At 53.8% G+C, this 18,412-nt stretch overlaps 4 protein-coding genes across 4 annotated transcripts; 1 reads left to right on the forward strand and 3 right to left on the reverse strand.

Annotated features, from left to right (window-relative positions):
• Positions 1-1,451: 1,451 nt before the first annotated feature.
• C7974DRAFT_90557 (glycoside hydrolase superfamily) lies at positions 1,452-4,387 on the reverse strand. The gene is made up of 2 exons (XM_046147482.1): positions 3,845-4,387; positions 1,452-3,794 (listed from the first exon to the last, which is right to left on the reverse strand). The coding sequence occupies exons 1-2, from the start codon at positions 3,999-4,001 to the stop codon at positions 1,513-1,515; spliced, it is 2,439 nt and encodes an 812-aa protein (XP_045991085.1). The 5' UTR covers positions 4,002-4,387; the 3' UTR covers positions 1,452-1,512.
• A 774-nt stretch (positions 4,388-5,161) lies between these two features.
• On the reverse strand, positions 5,162-10,376 carry C7974DRAFT_406925 (ABC-2 type transporter-domain-containing protein). Its single transcript, XM_046143186.1, has one exon. It carries the CDS (start codon positions 10,321-10,323, stop codon positions 5,374-5,376), a length of 4,950 nt encoding a protein of 1,649 aa, XP_045991086.1. The 5' UTR covers positions 10,324-10,376; the 3' UTR covers positions 5,162-5,373.
• A 2,242-nt stretch (positions 10,377-12,618) lies between these two features.
• C7974DRAFT_90573 (uncharacterized protein) lies at positions 12,619-13,868 on the reverse strand. The gene is made up of 2 exons (XM_046147484.1): positions 13,585-13,868; positions 12,619-13,530 (listed from the first exon to the last, which is right to left on the reverse strand). Exons 1-2 carry the CDS (start codon positions 13,653-13,655, stop codon positions 12,711-12,713), a joined length of 891 nt encoding a protein of 296 aa, XP_045991087.1. The 5' UTR covers positions 13,656-13,868; the 3' UTR covers positions 12,619-12,710.
• On the forward strand, positions 13,548-15,356 carry C7974DRAFT_90569 (uncharacterized protein). Its single transcript, XM_046147483.1, has 2 exons — positions 13,548-14,113; positions 14,157-15,356. Exons 1-2 carry the CDS (start codon positions 14,028-14,030, stop codon positions 15,349-15,351), a joined length of 1,281 nt encoding a protein of 426 aa, XP_045991088.1. The 5' UTR covers positions 13,548-14,027; the 3' UTR covers positions 15,352-15,356.
• Positions 15,357-18,412: the final 3,056 nt, after the last annotated feature.

Here is an 18,412-nt window from a genome sequence, read left to right on the forward strand (position 1 = left end):
AGTGCCGACGACTTGAGCCTCAGCGCAAGGAGAAGGGGCTGGCGTGCGGACGCGGCTCCGGTCAACAGCAAAATCTAGACGCGCTGTGCGGATGGAGGAGGTTTGCCGGGTTGGGTTTTGGCTAACGCAGGTATGAAAGCCACTGCTAAGAGAAATCTGCGTCTTGAACGTCGGCGCTGTCAGTGAAGCACCGGACCATCGCGTCTTTTGATGGCCTTACTTAACCTCTAGGCTGCTTTGGGAGGCGGTGACAAGGGTATGATTGGCTGACAAGCCTTCAATTCAGCCGCTCAACCTGTGGCGAACACAAGACAACAGCCACTGGCCCCTTCCTTGGGGCGATCCAGGTACTCTTACTACTCTTTACTCTATATAAAGCAGATTGCTAGATTTTTAAGATTCAGGGCTCGGTTTCTAGTACCCTTCTTTGCTTGTATTCTGCCTGCTTGGCTGCTCGATTGAGATCAACCTCGATTCTCATCAAAGCATCCTGCATACGGATGACAACATAAGAAGAACATGTTCAATCCGATGTGGCCATCGTGGAAGCTCATGGCTCATGCTTTGTGGAACCTTGGCCAATTTGCGAACTCGAGGCATCTTCCACAGCATTTTTGCGCGTCGCTCTCGAAGTGCGGAAGGGAACCAACCACTCGCCAACGTGATCATACGGTTTTCCCAAGGCTAGACGATGCATCCATCGAAGCCTTTCGATTCGAGAGAAGGCAAGGAACACATGCGTTCACGCGAACTTTCCAAGGTTGATAAGAAGTTTGACTTTCGGACCACGGAAGACACGAGCCGCCTTTGTGGGTCTTCACCGACCTCCGCGGATGTCTTTACTGGCATCTGGAACGGAGTTTGATTATTGACAACAGATCGGCTGTTTCATAGCCGCGTAGCTCTAGGTTCTTCTTCGCTTCGACCTAGCGCTGTGGCATTTCTTTCGTGCATCTCCGATAGCCGTTTGCCTCACTGGGGCCGAACAAAGTAACACTCCGATGTAAGTGAGGTTGAAGGAGCCAAACACCAGACGCATTTAAGTGCTGAAAACATGCAGCTGGGAGTTGTACGATACCTATCTGTATCTGTGCTCAGTCGTAAGTACGGCATTTGTGTGAGACATTCGAATGAGTACTGGTTGCCATGGGTGCGGGCTAATAACACGTAATGCTTCGCGCACCGGTCTGGACTTTTTGCAGCTCTGGCGCTTGAGGATGATCTGGTCGTGATTTGGGATTGGAGAAATCCTATTTCTGTCGCCTGAGACCTGACCTTGCTCTGCATAGAACGTCGCTCGTCCCAGTTTGTGCTAGCGTTTAGTTAGCTAAGCTTAGTCATGATGCATGCATGCCACATAGAAGGTGATGCTGGAGATGCAAAATCGATCAAGCAATGCTGCAGCGCATTGATCGGGCAATATAACTATGTAACAGGCCAGATGGTGATGTGAAGTATTATGAATTGATTATCATGCAGTCATTATCTAATAATATCATGAGATGCGTTCATTTATGCACCGAGAACGGTGACCTTCTCCGTCGCAACAATATCCCTGCTGCTGAAGCCCAGGTAGAACGAGAACTCGCCCTCGGGGATGACCCACTGCTGGCTGATGATGTCCCAGTAGGACAGATCACGGCGCATCAGCTCAAAGGAAACAGTCTGGCTCTCGCCAGCCTCGAGGTAGACCTTCTCGAAGCCACGGAGCTGCTTGGGAGGTGTACCAGCAGGCGTGCTCTCGGGAAAGCCAATGTAGAGCTGGGGAACACCGGCACCGGCGACGTCACCAGTGTTGGCGAGCGAGATGGTGACGTTGTAGATAGACTCCCAGAGGGCGGGGTTACCACCGGGCATGATCTGGCGCTCCTCGGGGTGAGAAGTGATGTTGGCCTCAAGAGGCTCGGCAGTGACGTCGGAGATGTTGAAAGTGGTGTAGGAGAGACCGAAGCCAAACTCGTAGCGTACAGAGATGTTCTTGGCATCGAAGTAGCGGTAGTCAATCTCGAGCTTCTCGTCAAACCAGGATTGCCAGTCAAAGTATCCGGTGGTGTTGATGGCAGTAGTGGGAGGAGCGTTGTAGTCGGTACCGTTGAGTGCAATAGTGTAGGGCAGGTGACCGCTGGGGTTAACATCTCCATAGAGAATGTCGGTCAGCGAGTAGCCAGACTGCTCACCAGGGTAGTGAGCAGCGACGATAGCGGTGACGTTCTCGTGATCAGCCCAGGGCAGAGTGTTGATACCAGAGGAGTGAGTGACAACGACAGTGTTGTTGCACTTGGAGGCGACGTTCTCAACAACCTCGTTACCGTTCCAGTCGACACTGAGGTGCTCGCGGTCCTCAGCCTCCTCAGCCCAAGTCTTGAGCATGACGATGCAGACTTCGGGAATGTCGCCAATCCAAAGATCATCCAGATCCTTCGAGATAATCTCGGTGTTGTTGAGGAAGTACTGGACGATGTGGGTACCGTTCGCGGCGGCGCGCTCCTGGATCGCACGCAGAGGAGTAACAAGGGAGGTGACCTGACCAGTACCAGAGCCACCACCAGCAAGAAGAGTTCCGTACTCGTAGTTATCCTGGTTCAGTTGCTTCATTGGCTCGGCAGCATCGTTACCGAACACAGCAATGTTGCGGGGGCTGTTGAGGGGAAGAGCACCATTGTTCTTGAGAAGGACGGTACCGGCAGAACCGTGCTTGCGGATGAGCTTGCCATGGTCGCCACGGACGTCACGGCTACGCTCGCCAGTCAAGTTGAACTCGCGAGTCCAGGTCTTGTAAGGAGAGAAGGTGTTCAGGTCAGCACCGCTGGGGTCAACGGTAGGGAAGTCCTTATCCTGACCGAGCCAGTAGTACGGAGTCATGATGCGGACGATCATGTCGTCGACACGGTTGACGTCAAGAGTGCCGTTGTTGACAGCAATGGTGACGTTGCCACCAAAGTAAGAGGGGGCGCCGAAGGCCATTCCATAGGATCCAAGACCACCAGGCATGTTCATGTCGAGCCCAGCCTCGATAGAAGCAACACCGCTGTGAACCGCACCCCAATCGGACATGATGTAACCTTGGAAGCCAAGCTCAGTCTTTAGCAGGCCATTCTGAGTAGCAGAATTCTGGCAGCCGTATGAACCGTTGATGCGCTGGTAGCTGCACATGAATGAAGCAGCCTTGGCCTTGACGGCGTTGGCGAAAGGCCAAAGGTAGAGCTCGTGCATAGTGCGGTCGTCGAGGTTAGACGACAGGGCAGCGATATCAGTATCGGTAGTTGTGCCGTTCACAGTGTAGACTGGGTTGCGGGCAGTCTCCTGCTCATTTGCGATGAAGTGCTTTGCAGTGGCCTGGACACCAGCATCCTGGTGACCAAGAATGGTCTGCTCCATGGCAACACCAGTGAGGTAGGGGTCGGCAGCGAAACCTTCCCAGTTGCGGCCAGCATAGGCAGAGCGACCCAGGGGTCCAGCAACGGGGCTGAGCGCAACGTGAGCGCCCTTGGCCCTGAACTCCTGACCCATGGCGTAACCACGCTCGTGCAACAGGGCTCTATCCCATGATGCGGCGGCGGAAACACCGGCAGAGAAAACGCTGGCATAATCTGCGACACGAATAGCCAGAGGACCATCTTGCAAGCAAAGACCTTGGAAACCAAGACGAGGGATAGCGACGATGTTGCCCACGCAAGGTCCGGCCTGACCGGTGACCATGTCGGCCTTCTCCTCGAGAGTGAGCTGGTCAACAAAGGCACGGGCCTTGACAACGGCTTCTTCCCAACCGCCAGTAGCATCAGCGGTGATGTTGGCTGTCACATGTTAGATATAAAAATCTTGTCATGATATGGTAGACACTTACGGGAAGGGTAGACAGCCGGTGAGTGACCGCGGTCGCCCAAGATGGTTGTGTTCAGAGGCTGAACATATGAGAACGCATCTTCGGACCTTGAGCCAGAGTCATATGCCTGAGCATTGACAACAGTCAGAACTGCAAGTGCTGAGAGAAGGGCTGCCATAGTGCTGAATGGACAAGTTGATAGTGCCTTGTTCTATACAAATGTTGACCATGCCAGCCCTTATATACCTACACTGCCCAAAGGCCCGTTCTCATCTCATCGGGTCGGCAATTGAGCTTTCCTGATGGTTCACCCCCAGCTCCATGCTGCAGAACCGAAGTCTTCCCGTGGGGAGAGCAGAGTGGCTTGCATGAGGCTCCTAAAACCGGGGCACCTCGCGTCATCCCGATGGGCAGAAGCACTGCCAAGGCGTAAGTCTGTGCCTTGTCCACGCTTCGGCAGTCGATGTCAACGCTCTGACTCGCGCCGAAGTCGCTGGAGCAACGTCCGAACGGAAAACCAGGTGCCATTGGGCCCTGTGATCGTCGTCAACGCGCCGTTGGGGACACCCTCAACGACTTCGGTAAACTGATCTTCTCTACCAACGCCATTTTCATCTTCAAAAGTCAAACCGTTATACACATTTGGAAACGGATGGATTTTTCAGTCGTGCCAGGGCTTTTCTCCGTGCGATCCTACCGTCAGCCTCATCCTACGATTCATGGGAGCGGGGACGCAACGATATCCATGACAGCCTCAACCGCATCGGCAACCGTCAGCCATTTCTTGGTCCTCAGCAAGCATCGCGAAGAACAGCCGGGCGTCGTGCCGTGACATCGTGTGAGGTCCGTGGGTGGGTAGAGCATCGTCTCGCGGCCTCGTGGCTTGCAAAGCTCGAAGAACCGTCCGTAGCACTAGTGCATATACGGTAACTACTAATCTCCAACAAGAGATCACGCCCGCAAATTGCAACCCCGGCGTACGTCACTCCGCCCGGCCTCCACACAAAATTCCCCGCGATGCGGTTGCCGGCATAGCGTGATTCTGGGGTGGGGTGCAGGTGGGATCTTCGAGTCTCCAACTTTTCCACTCGTCTCCATTTCTTGGGTGAGATTGCCTCCGGATTGTAGGTAACACGTGCATGATATGCGGGGCGGCGCCGACATTTGGCCGCTGCCGTGGCAATCCGGACGATGATCCTGGCTGGAGAGAGGAAAATTGCTAGGTAGTCTGGACGGCGTACATGTGTCTGGCTGACAGTTTTTCACCCGCCCGGACTTTCCCCGCACTTCAGCTGACAAACAGGTGAGTTAGGATGCTTGTTGCCGTTACCATGAACTACGAGGTCACACCACAGCATGGCAATAATCACGGCTGTATGTACAGTGTATAATATTATTATGCGCTAAGCTGAATATTACGATCTAATATGATCGATTGAAGAGGGGCCCCACACCGAAAAGAAATGGACGACAGAAGTCCGATGAAAGCACGGGGCTAAATTTTGAGCCGCAAAAACAGCACTGACCAAAGAAAACCCGGAAATCAGCCATCAAGCGGTGTCCTTCTCCCCAGATCGGTTTCCAGGGTGCGCTCCTTGCCGAGCTACCTCGCCAGCACCATCTCCTGCCTTCTCTGCGGTACCTTTTGCCTTTGCTCCTTTCTTTGTCTTGTGGAACTTCGCAGTGATGCTGCTGAGATCTGCAACTCTGAAGAGCCAGTACGTGAGCAGAGCAAGGAAGACGTTGAATGAGATGAAAGCGAAGAGAATGCCAAAGTTCCTCCATCGCTCACCGTAGTAAATGCTGCTGCCAGCCAGGAACTGGTCGGCGCTCGATATCGCGCAGTATTGACATGAAGCCGTGGCTTCTGGGTTCTGGATTGTACCCATCGCAGCCTGAGCGTACGGGCCAAGGTATTGACCGCAGGTTTGACCTGCAGGTGGGTCGAAGATGGAGACTTCCGTGGAGCTGCATACAACCTCGCGCCCCGCTAACATAGTGGAGACAAGACCACCAATCCAGTACGTAAAAGGCGAAACCCGGTACATAAACAGCCAGAATCCTGGAAGGTTGCCGGGTGTTTGCAGAACACCGTTGAACAAAATGGACATCAGAGTCAACAGGGATACCAATCCGGAGGCTGTCTCTGCATTGGGCAGCGCAGCAATAGTCATAGCCGCAAAAGATGACGTGTAGACGAGAAGTTGAATGGAGAACATGAGAACCAGTCCCTGGCGTGCGCTGGACTGTCCAGCACCAACCACGGGGTAGTAAAACGACGCAAACATGAGGACACCAGCGACTATTCCGTATGGCAGCTCGACCACGATGTTCGCGACCATGAAAGCGAACCAAGAGTAGGCCTTGCTGGGGCGTTCGCGACTCTCATAAAGGTTGCGCTGAGTAATAAAGAGCGGCTGGATTTGCTGCACGAGCGAGGAAAATATGGTGGTCAGCATGAAGGCACTGAAGATGATGTTCTGCATGCCAGCTTGAGTGCTGTCGGCACCATAGAATGAGAAACCAATGAAGAGACCAGCGACGACACAAAGAAGGATCTTGGCGAGGACGTATTCAGGCATTCTCCAGTACTGCTGGAACACACGGTATGTGCACTCCCAAACCTGGGTCCAGATGGGCATGGCAAACTCGGTGCCACCTGTCTCCTCGGCGATGTTCAGATCCGAGTGTTGAGTCTCTTCGTGGATCTGATCGATCTCGCGCTGCACCTGCTGGGCTGCGTTGCTCTGCTTCCACACGTTGAACCAGTCTTCGCCTTGATTGTTCTTGCCAGCGTTGACGATCTCGAGCATGTACTCGGCAGGGTTCTCATCCTCGCCACATTTGCGAGCACCATTGTTCTCAAAGTGCTCTAACAGTGTGCGTGAGTTCTCTCCAATCTCGCCAAAGTAGACAGTCTTTCCTCCTTTGGCCAGGAATAGCAGACGGTCAAACTCCTGGAAAAGGATGGCACTAGGCTGATGGATGGTACACAAGATGGCCTGGCCAGCAGATGCAAGCTTGCGGAGGAAGGAAACAATAGACCAGGAGCTCTGACTATCAAGTCCAGAGGTAGGTTCGTCCAGGAAGAGCAACAATTTAGGCTTGGCAGCCAGCTCAACGCCAATAGTGAGGAGCTTACGCTGCTCAACATTGAGGCCCTCGCCAGGCACACCCACAACTGCGTTCGCAAAATCTTCCATATTCAACATCTTGATAACCTCTTCAACGTAGTCGTACTTCTCCTGCTTAGGTACCGACTTCGGCTGGCGCAGATAAGCAGAGAAGCGGAGCGCCTCGCGGACAGTGCTGGTTTCAAGATGGAGATCTTGCTGTTGGACGTAGCCTGTAGAGCGCTGGAAACTAGGATCGAGAGGCTTTCCGTTCACCAGCATGTCACCTGTAATCACGCCCATCGTGGTACGCTGAGCGAGCGCGTCAAGGAGAGTCGTTTTTCCGGCACCACTGACACCCATGAGGGCCGTCAATGTTCCAGGCTTGACATAGCCTGATACATGGTCCAAGAGTCGTCGAGGTTCTCCCTTGATCTCGATGTCATAGACCACATCTCTCCATGTGAACACGCCCTTTGACTCCTCAACGGCGCTGACATCACCCTCTCCGCTTTTGGTAGCAGCAGCGGGCTTCGCAGACTGCTCATCTGAAGACTGCTTGCCACCCTTCTCCTGCATGTAAGCGGGAACATGGCCACGCTGGAACACAAGCTGCTCAGCAGTGTTGCTGGTTGACGAGTTGACCTCAACAGCGATGAAGTAAATGACCATGAAGAAGATCAAGAAGCCGACCAGGATACCGAAGTTGCGCCAGACGTGAGACCACGAATACTCATACGCGACGGCAATGAAGTCGTCGCCAGAAACAAAGGTCTGCCCAGCGACCGAGCCTTGCGAGTTGCAAATGAACGAATTGCCGGTCTGTGTATAACCTGGTCCCGCTGGAATGAATTGGTCGCAAGGGAACTGGACTCCGTGAAACTCGTTGGCCACAAGAATTTCAAAAGCGTAGAACACTGGGTTGATCCATCGAATCCAAGAAAACCACGGGTGCATGGATGGAATACGAATAACGAAACCGGTATAGATAACGAGGAACAGCACCAAAACACCTGCGAGTGCCATGGCTTGTGATGCCGTTTTTGTCAGAGCAGCTGTTGATCTGAAAATAGCAGCCATGACAAAAGTTGCGATGTAAGTGACCAGGAAGTAGAGGAAGAATTGACCAGGTGTGTACCGAAGCTGAGCGAGAAAGTACAACACAATGTTGAACACAGTAGCTTGCAAAAACTTTACCGGTATGTCTGCGACAATACCTGCTATAGCTTCTGTCGCTGGGTGGTAGAATGCATACGAGTTGTGCTTCTCGACGATGGGTCTTTGAGAGTACAGCCCGCTGATTTCACCAATGGAGGTCAATGCGTTGAACAGAATAGCCAGGAACAGAACGGCACCTCTGCCTTGAAAAGAGCCTGTGCCTTGCGAGTGTCCAAAGTAGATAGAACCGACGATGAGTGCAATGATTAGGTTAAGCATCGCTTGAGTAGCAGTGGAAGCGAAGTCGCCCCAAATTCGCTGATACGCTCGAGTGGTGTTGAGCTTGATCTGCATGGGAATGCTGATAAGATATGGAGACTTGGGACGGGCGTGCTTTGCCTGGATGTAGTTCTTCTTTTGACGGAACTCATGAAGTGTCGAATGCTCGCCAACAGGGTTCTCTTGTTCAAATGCCTGAATCTCCTTCATCAGCTTCTGGTACTCTGGTGAGTCGCGCCAGTATTTTTCAAACTCCTCTGGTGTACGGGGGACCTTGTTCTCAAAGCCCTTTGCGGGCTGTCGCTCATCGGCATTTGTAACAGCGGTCAGGAAGTCACCCGTGGTCTGGCGAGGGGGACAGTACCAGCCCTGACGTTCGAAGAAGCTACGCGCCTTGTGGGCCGGGCCAAAGTAGATCTGACGGCCTTCGTACAGGACCGCAGCCTTGTCAAAGCAGTCGTAGACACTCTGGGAGGCCTGGTAGATTGCGACAGCAGCAGCGCCACCGGTCATATCAGAACCGATACGCAACGAGCGAACAAACTTCAGCGCGGTCGCCGAGTCTAGACCTCTCGTGCTGTTATCCCAAGCCGCGAGAGGGGCACCTGCGAGGAGCATCTCCGCCACGGAGACACGCTTCCTTTCTCCACCACTGACCCCGCGCACGAAGTCGTTGCCAACTTTAGTATTATAGGTGTGGCTCAAACCGAGTACAGCCATAACGACCTGCGCACTGTATTTGGCAAAGTCTTTGCGAGAGGTCTCGTGAGGACGGTGTGATGGAGTACGCACGGCGGCGGCGAATTCGAGAGTCTGGCCGACCGTTAAATGTGGGAAATGCTTATCAACCTCCTGGTTGTAAACTGTCTCTCCCTTGAACTCCTTAATGACCTTCTGCTGCTCGATTCCGTTGTAGTGAATTACAGACTCGTCAACATCGAGGCTATGAAGCTCTCCAGTCAGTGCTTTGAGGAGGGTCGAACAGCCAGATCCGGGTCGACCAAGGACCACGCAAAGCTCACCGGCCTTGATGATACCGTCGAAGCTGTGCAAGATTTGCTTGCGCTCCTTCTTTCCAAAACTGATGAACTCCTGCGGGCGGATTGGCGCCATCAGCATGTCTGTGACGGTCTTTTGTAGTTGCAATGCGGCGCCGGATCCGTACACGTTCAGATCTTTGTAGACCACAGAGAGCTGCTTCATCTCGACGCCCTCTTCCTCAAGATAGGATCTGAAAGAGCGTAAAAACTTCTTGAGGTCGAAAGAATCACTGGAGGGATCCATAGATGGGTCGCCTGGCTCTGCAATGCTGCGACCCGTTGTCACTTGCCGAGCCATGCTCATGCTGGTGAGGGCTCGCTGCAGGTCTCTCCTCTCGGAATCGTCGATTTCAGGCCTTGTGGCTGTGCGCTCCATGGGAGAGCCATCACTGTCGTCGGTCTCCGAGGCTTTGGTCCCTTTCCGGCTGTGACGTTGGCCATTGGAGCCATAGTGCGTGAATGAAGAGTTACTTGAGCTTCGTGTTGCTACCTTTTCGAGAGGCTCTTGGTCTTCTGCTCCGTTGTGAAGATACTGGTCATCACGAGTCTCTTCGTGCTTCGCACTGTTGAAGAGGCCGGCGCCAGCGCCAGCGCCAACCCCCGCAGCTAGTCCGCCCGCTGTATGACTGCTAGACGTGTTTGGGAAGAACACATAGCTACCACTTGAGGTTGGGCGCTGCACATGTGTGCCATCAGAAGACTGCTGGCCGTCAGGATAATACGTTTCGCGTCCAGATTCTGTTCGGAGGATGCCGTCAAAAGGGTTGGCCGGCTCGCTTATCCGGGTTGTATGGTGTTGTGATTGGGAGGTCGATTCATTGTTCTGTGTAGACGATGTTGTACTTGAGAACACTTGATTGCTGGATGACATGTTTGTGAAGTCACCTGTAGAGTGGTGATTCTGAGCCATGGCAGGCGACAGCAGGTGCAAGTGTCAAAGTAGCCGTTGTTGTGAATCGAGATTGCAGTACGTTTGCAGCATAATAAACATATTGGAACCCTATCCCCATCATTACATCAATGCACATATTCTTGCCCATTCGGATCGCGGAGCCAAGTATTGTCCGCGGTTAGCTCTTACGCTGGAAACGGACGAATTGGGCGACATCAGGGCGCTCCATCCGATAGGGCAGATTACTGTCGTTCCCACGCTATGACGGGATGATCAGGACGAGGAGAGCTTGCGCCTGCGCTTGCAGACGCGTTGATGCTCCAGACTTCAACACTAAAGGGATGGCCCCTGGGCGCCGAGTGGGTGCATAGCAATCAGTGCTATGACGTCGGTCGCTGAACTTCATCCGGATGCCAGCGGCAGCTCAAGTGCGCACTTTCATCTCAACAGACCCAGAACACAGACTGTGATGTGCCTACGCAATCAATTCTTGGTTTAGCAAGATGCAGCTGCTAAAAGTTGTCAGCCACTGATGCAGCAAGGGGAGCGAGAAGGCCTGCGCAGATCGCCAGAATCGCGTTAGCGCCCTAACGATCTCCCAAGGTCGGTTTCTACCGAGAGCTTGATCACCTTCGCCCGTTTTCGGACGACTGCCGGACAGCCAGCCTTGCTCACACCCGGAAGGATATCTTCGTACGATACCCGCTGTAGGTGAAGATCTTGCAACGGACGAGACAGCTGTGAAGTTCCGCACAACGACCGACTCCAAGACCGCCGCGATCAAACTCAGCCACAATAACTGCAAATCGTTACGCGGACAACTCCCAATGCACTCTGCTTATGTTAATCATCGAGGCGTTCACTGGCGCTGACTCAGTCGTACCGCCCTGCGGACGGAGCCGAGCCAGACCCGTCGCCCATGACGCCCGTCGCCCATGACGCACGTCACGGCGCACCAAGCTCGACGAACATTCACCTTGCGCCAGCGGTAGCCGACAACAAAGCACCCCAATCGAGTCGCTGTTGACGAAGTGCTGTAATGCGCGCTGCACGTGCGCCACAATACAGTGCTGACGCGAAAAGTCCATCGAGTAGCTGCCACTGCATATGCGCCACAACGCAGTGCTGATGCATAACCCCGTTCCTACCAAACTCTCGGAAGATAAAATGATGCGACCCGCCTCCACACTGGGGTGTCAAACTTGACCCATCTCCAGATCTAAATAGATCGTGCTGACTGTCACGCCGCCAACCACGATCGCACCCCCGCCAGCGCACATCCATGAGGGGTCGACGCTATGCTGATGCTTGAGGCGTGCATTGCAGGGTAAAGTTCTTGGCTATACAGGATGAACTGATTCTGAGCAACCACTTGCGACAAACAACCGGTGAATTTCCCTGTACGTGAAGTCCCAGGATGGTACACTGTCCACGACAACAACGTATCTGCCACTCGGAGCATGACTCGACGCCCAACGATTGGTTATCAAGATTTAGATCTAAGTGAATTCGTACCCTGAGCTTAATACGCTAGCCCTCCTGCAGGCGACCCAAACTCGCACACCGCCTGCTCGGGTGCTGTACAGACCCCAGCAACAACCGAGTATCAGTTAACGGGTATCAATAAGAGATCAGCTAATCGAGAAGAAGTGTACCGTTTCGATAGAGTTGAGTGGGTCGCGCGGGCATCACCAACAGTCAGCTACCGCTAGGGCTGTCATGCTCGCACCATACCACACACCACAAGCCGACGTTGCAAGTCCGCATTATCACAACTACCCAATTGAACAATCAAACGCCGTCGAGCCGTGAAAGGTACGGCTCGACTACTCCCAATTGTTGATCCAGCAACGAAGAAAGAAAGTCTTAGCCGTACTGAGAATCAGCGTACCGAGAAAGGTAACCCTGGGTAGGCTGGTGCTACTAGATTGTGACTGATACTGCTGTGGTGTGCGTCATGCGACACCTGGCACTCTGCCGACCGCGAAGTTTAGGCAGTTGAGTCTGCCATGAGGCTGGGAGACATCGATGTGAGGGGAAGAGATGCCTCGACACCTGTCAAGACTCGTTATGACGTTCATTCCCCCACTGGCTGTTCTAGATTCGCTGTCGCTGTTGATGAATTGCTGTTGGTGATCCGCAGTTCGCGGTTAGCGGTTCACACTGCTCGCAGCTCAGAAGCAGGATGCGGCACTCCTCCAAAAGCGGATCCTCAAAGATGAAACGGCGATTCGTCTCCATGTCACGGCGGTTGCTGACGTGTATCGCCACATAATGAAGGATAGGTAGCTCCAGCAGGGCCCGAAAGCCCGCACCCTGCGGTCGCCCATGCGGCGACGTGGAAGTTCCTCTCCCTGACTGTTCTGCATCTCAGTCGGAGCACCGTGCCGCCAGGATCCACTCCCTCAGCCCAGCACCCGTGCCAGTCCACCAATACTGAAACTCACACTCAGTTTTAGCCCCTTCGACTGCGCCGTAAACCTTTGCGTATGGTCATTCCACTCTCGCCGCACCCTCGCCCGCTCCTGTAGCGGACTCGGCCGCGGCACCACCGGCGGATCGATCTCGCGGCGCGGCACACTCCTCCCCGCACGCAGGGAATCGCGCGCAACCGCATCCGCCATCGTCTTCAGCCCGGACTGCTGGTGCGGCGGCAGATTTTCCGCACGCAATGTGCCGTCACGTGACTGTGCAACGAAGCAACCATAGCGGTAGGCGTGCAGCGTGATGTTAGTGAGGTCCGGGATGCGGCGCGCGGCACGCAGGGTCTCGAGGTGAGTGGAGAGTAGGGGGTACGGGTCCAGTGTCCAGATTACGCGGTGCTGCGCGGTGATCAGGACGAAGGTGGCGTCGGCGCCAAGGGCAACGAGGCGCGGGCGGTCTGTCCAGGAGCCGTTCTGGATGCGAGATTGCAGCGCGGAGAGGAGGTCGGGTGGGAGGTTCATCCATAGGTAGGCGGCGGAGTCGTGGGCGAAGAAGGATGTGTTCTGGGGGCCTAGGGTACAGCGGATGGCGGGGATGTTGCGGGCGGGGCGGCCGTTGTCGTTGCGAGCATAGAGGAAGGTGATCAGTTCAGCGGGGAGGCCGACGGTATTAATGCGATCCTGATTGTCTTTGTCACGCCAGGTGATCAGGAAGCTGTCCTCATAGCCCAGCGCGACGTGGTGGACTTGCTGGATCTGTGGTGACGAGAGGAGGGTCGTGAGTTTCCGTGGGAGGCGAGTCCTGGGATCTGTCAAAACTTGACGTCGCAAATGCTTCTCGTTGGTCTTAACTCACGTATCCCGCTGCGAAGGACATTGGAAGAAATGGCTCCCCCGCTGCCCAAAAGTGAATGTGGCATCGCACATGACGTATCAGTTCTACTGCCGCTCAAGTAGCGACTACGGAGGTAATGAATACTTGGGACTCCCAAATAGCCTCAGGAGGCTGGTGAGACGCATTAAAACGCCAAATGATGAGGCCATCGAGCGATGGTGGTGTAAACAGCGTTGCCACGCCAAGCCGATCCTCCTCCAGGTTCAGAGCAGGGAAATTACCGATCCACGCACCAGCAAGCCCCGTTATGCGCAATCTGGTCGCTCCACCAACAGCTATACGCAATTTATGAGCTGGAGATAAGATGCGAGGCCTGGAGCTGATTCTTCGCGACGTCCACGAAAAGGGAAATCTCTAAAGTTGAATGTGACGTCATAAGGGTCCCGAGCCAATAACAGTCTAGCATGGCGTCTACATCGAGCACTGCATCATTCTTCTCCTTCGGTTGGAACGACAGCTTTATATCAAAGAGCTACCAAGGCCTACGCCAGTACGTCGCTCTCCGAGTCTATACACCAAGCTAATGGCTAAAGTCGCAACCTGCCCACATCCCTCCTGGCCCTCCTTGCAACCGCCTCCGAAGTCCACTGGGCGTCGCTCGGCCCCGTCCCAGAGTCCTGGCTGCTCAGCTTCAAAGATGCCTCCGGACGGAGCAGTATACGCTGGGGCGCGCTGATCCCGCCGCGCCTTCAGGCCGTCTTGGGAAAGACATGGCACTCGCCACATTTGCGTTTCTTCCTCGGGCCCAGTGACTCCTTCATCGTGTGGCACCCGGAGCTGATCCGCTGGGCCAGCCTACCACACAGTCTCGAAGATTCGCTGCAGTCGTGGCTCACGCCGTCCGGGTGGCGCGTGGGCCCGCCGCGGCTCGTCACGTGGGGCCCTGAGGGAGCCTTCTTTGCGCTGAGCGAGTACGGCGACGTCGTGTACCGGCTGGGCGACGGCGACAGTTGGGAGATGTACAGCGAGACGGTTGAAGAATGGAAGAGCGAGGCAGGCTTCGCTTGGAGCGAGATAGCCTGCCTGGCGCTCGATCCCACGACGACAGACCAGTTCATCGCGGTCCGCAACGACGGCACGTGGGCGGGCAGCATTGACGACGTAAATGAAGATGCGCTGGAAGATTTCGTCGCGAACTACTTCACCAAGGCGAAGAAGAAGAGCCAGCCGGGTCCTCAACCCGGTGCGCAAGTCCCGCAACCGCCCCCTGTGCCCGCGCAACCCGACGCCGCAACGCAGGCACTGTACGAGCAGTGGGCAACAGACACAGCGCGCAAATTCGCCGCCGCCCTCGCAGCCCTCACAGCCAGCCCCTCTGCCCAAAGCCCCAACCCCAGCCCAAGTCCCAGCCGTCCCAAACCGCGCAAACTCCAAGTCCGCAGCGCCTCCACCACCGCCCCGCTTCCAGCGCTTCTCTCCGCATTCCCGCCCCTCCCCCGCCTCCCGACCCCGTGCACCCTCCTCCCCTGCGCCGCGACAAAAGCCGAACCTGCTGGCCTGCGCGCGTGCAAACACGATGTCGAGACGCTGCTGCGCGGCAGCGGATTGTACAGCTACGAGTGGCTGAGGCAAGAAAGGTTAAGATGGCATCCAGATCGGTTCGGGAGGTTGTGTGAGGTTGGGTGGCGGGAGGAAGGTCGACGTGTGGGCGGGGAGATGTTTAAGATTTTGGGAGGGCTGATGGAGGAGTTTGAAAAAGAGGGGGAGCGGAACGGGGAGCGGCGGTAGATACCGGGGGGGGGGGGGATGTTGTGAAAATAATAATCCAATCCAATCCAAGCCTAGGTTCCGGTACCAGTGTCCAGCCCGCCATCTCTCACCCACAGTAACACAACATCGAATCGTTAGACATCCGCATAAACATTGCTCGGTGCGTTCTAAATCCCGCAATTCCAGTCTTTTCCATAATTGCAGCTTTGAACTTCGGACACGTCCCCCTGACTTTGAGTATTCGAGACCACGGGAACCGAAGACCAGTCAATCCAACATGGTAGAACAGTGCGGCGGTACACATTCGAACGTATGATCCGCACATCAGCATGGCAACCTCGCCCGTCGCCGGAACATGGCTTCCAATTAGACGTCTTTCAACCCTGGATTCAGGACCACAGAGTGACGCTGTAACGCACGGCACGCTTTCAAAAGTTCTCGAGATCTGCCTTCCAACAGCATATCAGGCATCTCTGGCAGTAGGTCACCCATGGACGTTCCGCGCCCTTACTGCGAGGGTTTCGAGCCAATCGCATAGAGAATGTAGCTTTTTCCAGCAAAAGGGGGCTGGAGACCCGACACATGATAAGTATGGCGTTGCATTTATGGTGCTAAGTAAAGAGATCTCACATGACATACACATCAGGGCCTTCCGGTGTATTTTGCAGAACTGGCACACAGGGGAGAGTTTTAGACGCCCGGGCACAGAGTTGTAGTGTCAAAACCTGTTTTCTTGGTGCGCCAGATTTCATCGCTAGAGATGGCGAGAACAACACTTGCATGACAAGCAGGAAGGGAACTGTCGACCGGGCACATGAACAGTGGAATGGTGTCTTTCAGTGTACACAAACAGGAAAGGCAGGGGTAGACACATCAGGCCGTCTTTGGCGTCTTTCAACAAATCGGGACATGAGGAGGCTTCTGGATCCCCGGTCGCAGAGTGTGGTATCGATACCCGTTTCCATCCGACAGCGAGTCTGCCGGTTTTTCCATGTAGAAGGAGACCAGAAACCCGGCACATTTTGCTCTGAGATACATTCTTATGTGTAAACGAAACAGAAGAGAGAGGACAGACACATTGGTGATTTTTCCGAAAGCTTTGCACAACGCCCAGATGCAGAGCATGAGTGGTTGCAAGCGAAGTCTTGGATCTCGGAAAGTAGAGAGTGATGTCAAGCTCCAATAGCGTACCTTCTGTCTCCATATCCTTCGAGTGTGGTAATCTCCTCACCAGACAGCGGGCACAATGTTTCATGCAGAGGTGGGATAAGGTCTTCAGCGGACAGAAACCAGAGATTCGACACATAGTGAGTCTAGCTATGTTTTTACAAAACACGGCTGTCTGTGATTGCAGCCACATAAGAACATCCTGTGCATCTTTTGCAGAAACTCCCAGACGCAGAACATGTAAGATTAATCGTAAAGATTGAGCTCTCAGACAGCATCAGAGCATACATGTTGTGTTTTACAGAGCTCTCAGACGCAGGCCATGAATGGCATTGTAATCGACTTGAGGTTTTATGGAGTAGAGCGTGGCAGAGCGTAGCATGGTACAGTTTTGATACTCTTTACGAGACGCGCAGACGCAGATGTTTGGCTTGTCAATTGAATTCGACTTTCGTGCAGCATTACGTGGTATCAAAGCAGGCTGAGCATGTTTTGTAGAACATCGAGACGCGGACCATATCCGGTCTTTTGGTTGACTTTGACTTTCGTGTAGCAGAATGTGGGATCACATTGTCGTCCGCCTTTTTTGCAAACGGCCAAGCACGGACATACTCTGGAAATGTAGTGTTTTGAATCGCCGAATATGCTCGAGCGATGTGTCTCTCAGAGTGCCGGGCGCAGACCATGGATCGTCCTCGACTGTGTTTCGAATTTTCGGGAAGCAGCGTGGTGTTGTTTGGATTTCGCAGGCCGCTCTCGGACAGTGCCATTTATCTTTGTCCCTTGGACACAGAACATTGATTTGGGTGATGTACATTTTAAGTTCTCAGGGCACACAAGTGTTGGTGTTTCGATTCCGCAAGCCTCAGTGACATTGATCTTCCCCTATAAACACGCAGGCGCAGATCATAGATTGGAGGCTGCTATGTTTAGGAAACAGTATTGTGGATGCGATACTGCAAGATCTCAGACAGTAAGACTTTATATCCTCTCAGACGCAGACACGAATGCAGATCATCGTAGATTTGTTTGGCAATTTTAGGTTTCGTGACAGGAGTATTGTTGTTTCAACCTCGCAAGCCTCGAGCTCTCAGACAGTAAGATATGTCCCCCTCCCCAGATGCACGCCATACGCCACTCCCTGCTGAGGTTGGATCCGCGGGCCATATGTGTGTTCCGATTGGGACTTTACAACTTTTCATCACACAGTGAATTTTGTCTTCTCCCCAGACAGCGACCATTCGCAAGTACTGTCTAGGTTTCGGATTCTCCTGGTCGCAGAAGCGTTGCGGATTTGAAGTTGCAAGATGCTGGAAGACAGTAGAGTCTAGAAATTTTCTCCGGACGCAGGCAGGCCATGGTCGTTCTCTTGAGCACATTTCAGAGAACGTTATTTTCACATTCAATCTATTTGGATCCTCAGGCCACATAAGTGTTGTCTCGATTTTACAAGCCCTTTGAAGATGATTAATGCCATGTCTTCACCCGGACGCAGACCATAATCCGGTGCTTGCTGAAATTCGGGCTTTCAGACCACAGAAGCAATTTGGATTTCATGTTGTAAGATGCAGGAAGATAGTGGGTCTTATCTATCCTTCAGCGGCAGACGCAGAACATCGGTCTTTCCTGGTCCCTTTCAGATTGCCGCAGCAGAATGTAGTGTCAGAACATCCTCCCAAGCGCAGAACATGAGCATAGCTTTCTTGAGTTTTGAGTTCTCAGGTCACAGAACCGTTATGGGTTTGATGTTGTAATCTTGGAAGACACCATGACCAGAGGATGGGTGACTTTTCATAGCCTACAGTCGCAGGCACAGAGTATAAGTCTGCATACAGGCAAATTTCGCAGAACATGGATTCTCGCCCTATCCTTTTTGATCCTCCCGCCGCATACGTGTTATGGTCAGAACTTT

This window comes from Boeremia exigua (genome assembly GCF_020726555.1).
Source record: "Boeremia exigua strain MPI-SDFR-AT-0100 chromosome Unknown C7974scaffold_16, whole genome shotgun sequence".
Lineage (NCBI taxonomy): Eukaryota > Fungi > Ascomycota > Dothideomycetes > Pleosporales > Didymellaceae > Boeremia > Boeremia exigua.

What these genes read in the sequence shown, in the direction of transcription:
- C7974DRAFT_90557 (XM_046147482.1), bottom strand. Translation starts at nt 4,001, where the DNA reads ATGGCAGCCCTTCTCTCAGCACTTGCAGTTCTGACTGTTGTCAATGCT. An exon ending in ACCGGCTGTCTACCCTTCCC is followed by an intron (nt 3,795 to 3,844) that starts GTAAGTGTCTAC and finishes AACATGTGACAG; the next exon opens with CCAACATCACCGCTGATGCT.
- C7974DRAFT_406925 (XM_046143186.1), bottom strand. Translation starts at nt 10,323, where the DNA reads ATGGCTCAGAATCACCACTCTACAGGTGACTTCACAAACATGTCATCC.
- C7974DRAFT_90573 (XM_046147484.1), bottom strand. Translation starts at nt 13,655, where the DNA reads ATGTGCGATGCCACATTCACTTTTGGGCAGCGGGGGAGCCATTTCTTC. An exon ending in TGTCCTTCGCAGCGGGATAC is followed by an intron (nt 13,531 to 13,584) that starts GTGAGTTAAGAC and finishes GACAGATCCCAG; the next exon opens with GACTCGCCTCCCACGGAAAC.
- C7974DRAFT_90569 (XM_046147483.1), top strand. Translation starts at nt 14,028, where the DNA reads ATGGCGTCTACATCGAGCACTGCATCATTCTTCTCCTTCGGTTGGAAC. An exon ending in AGCTACCAAGGCCTACGCCA is followed by an intron (nt 14,114 to 14,156) that starts GTACGTCGCTCT and finishes TAATGGCTAAAG; the next exon opens with TCGCAACCTGCCCACATCCC.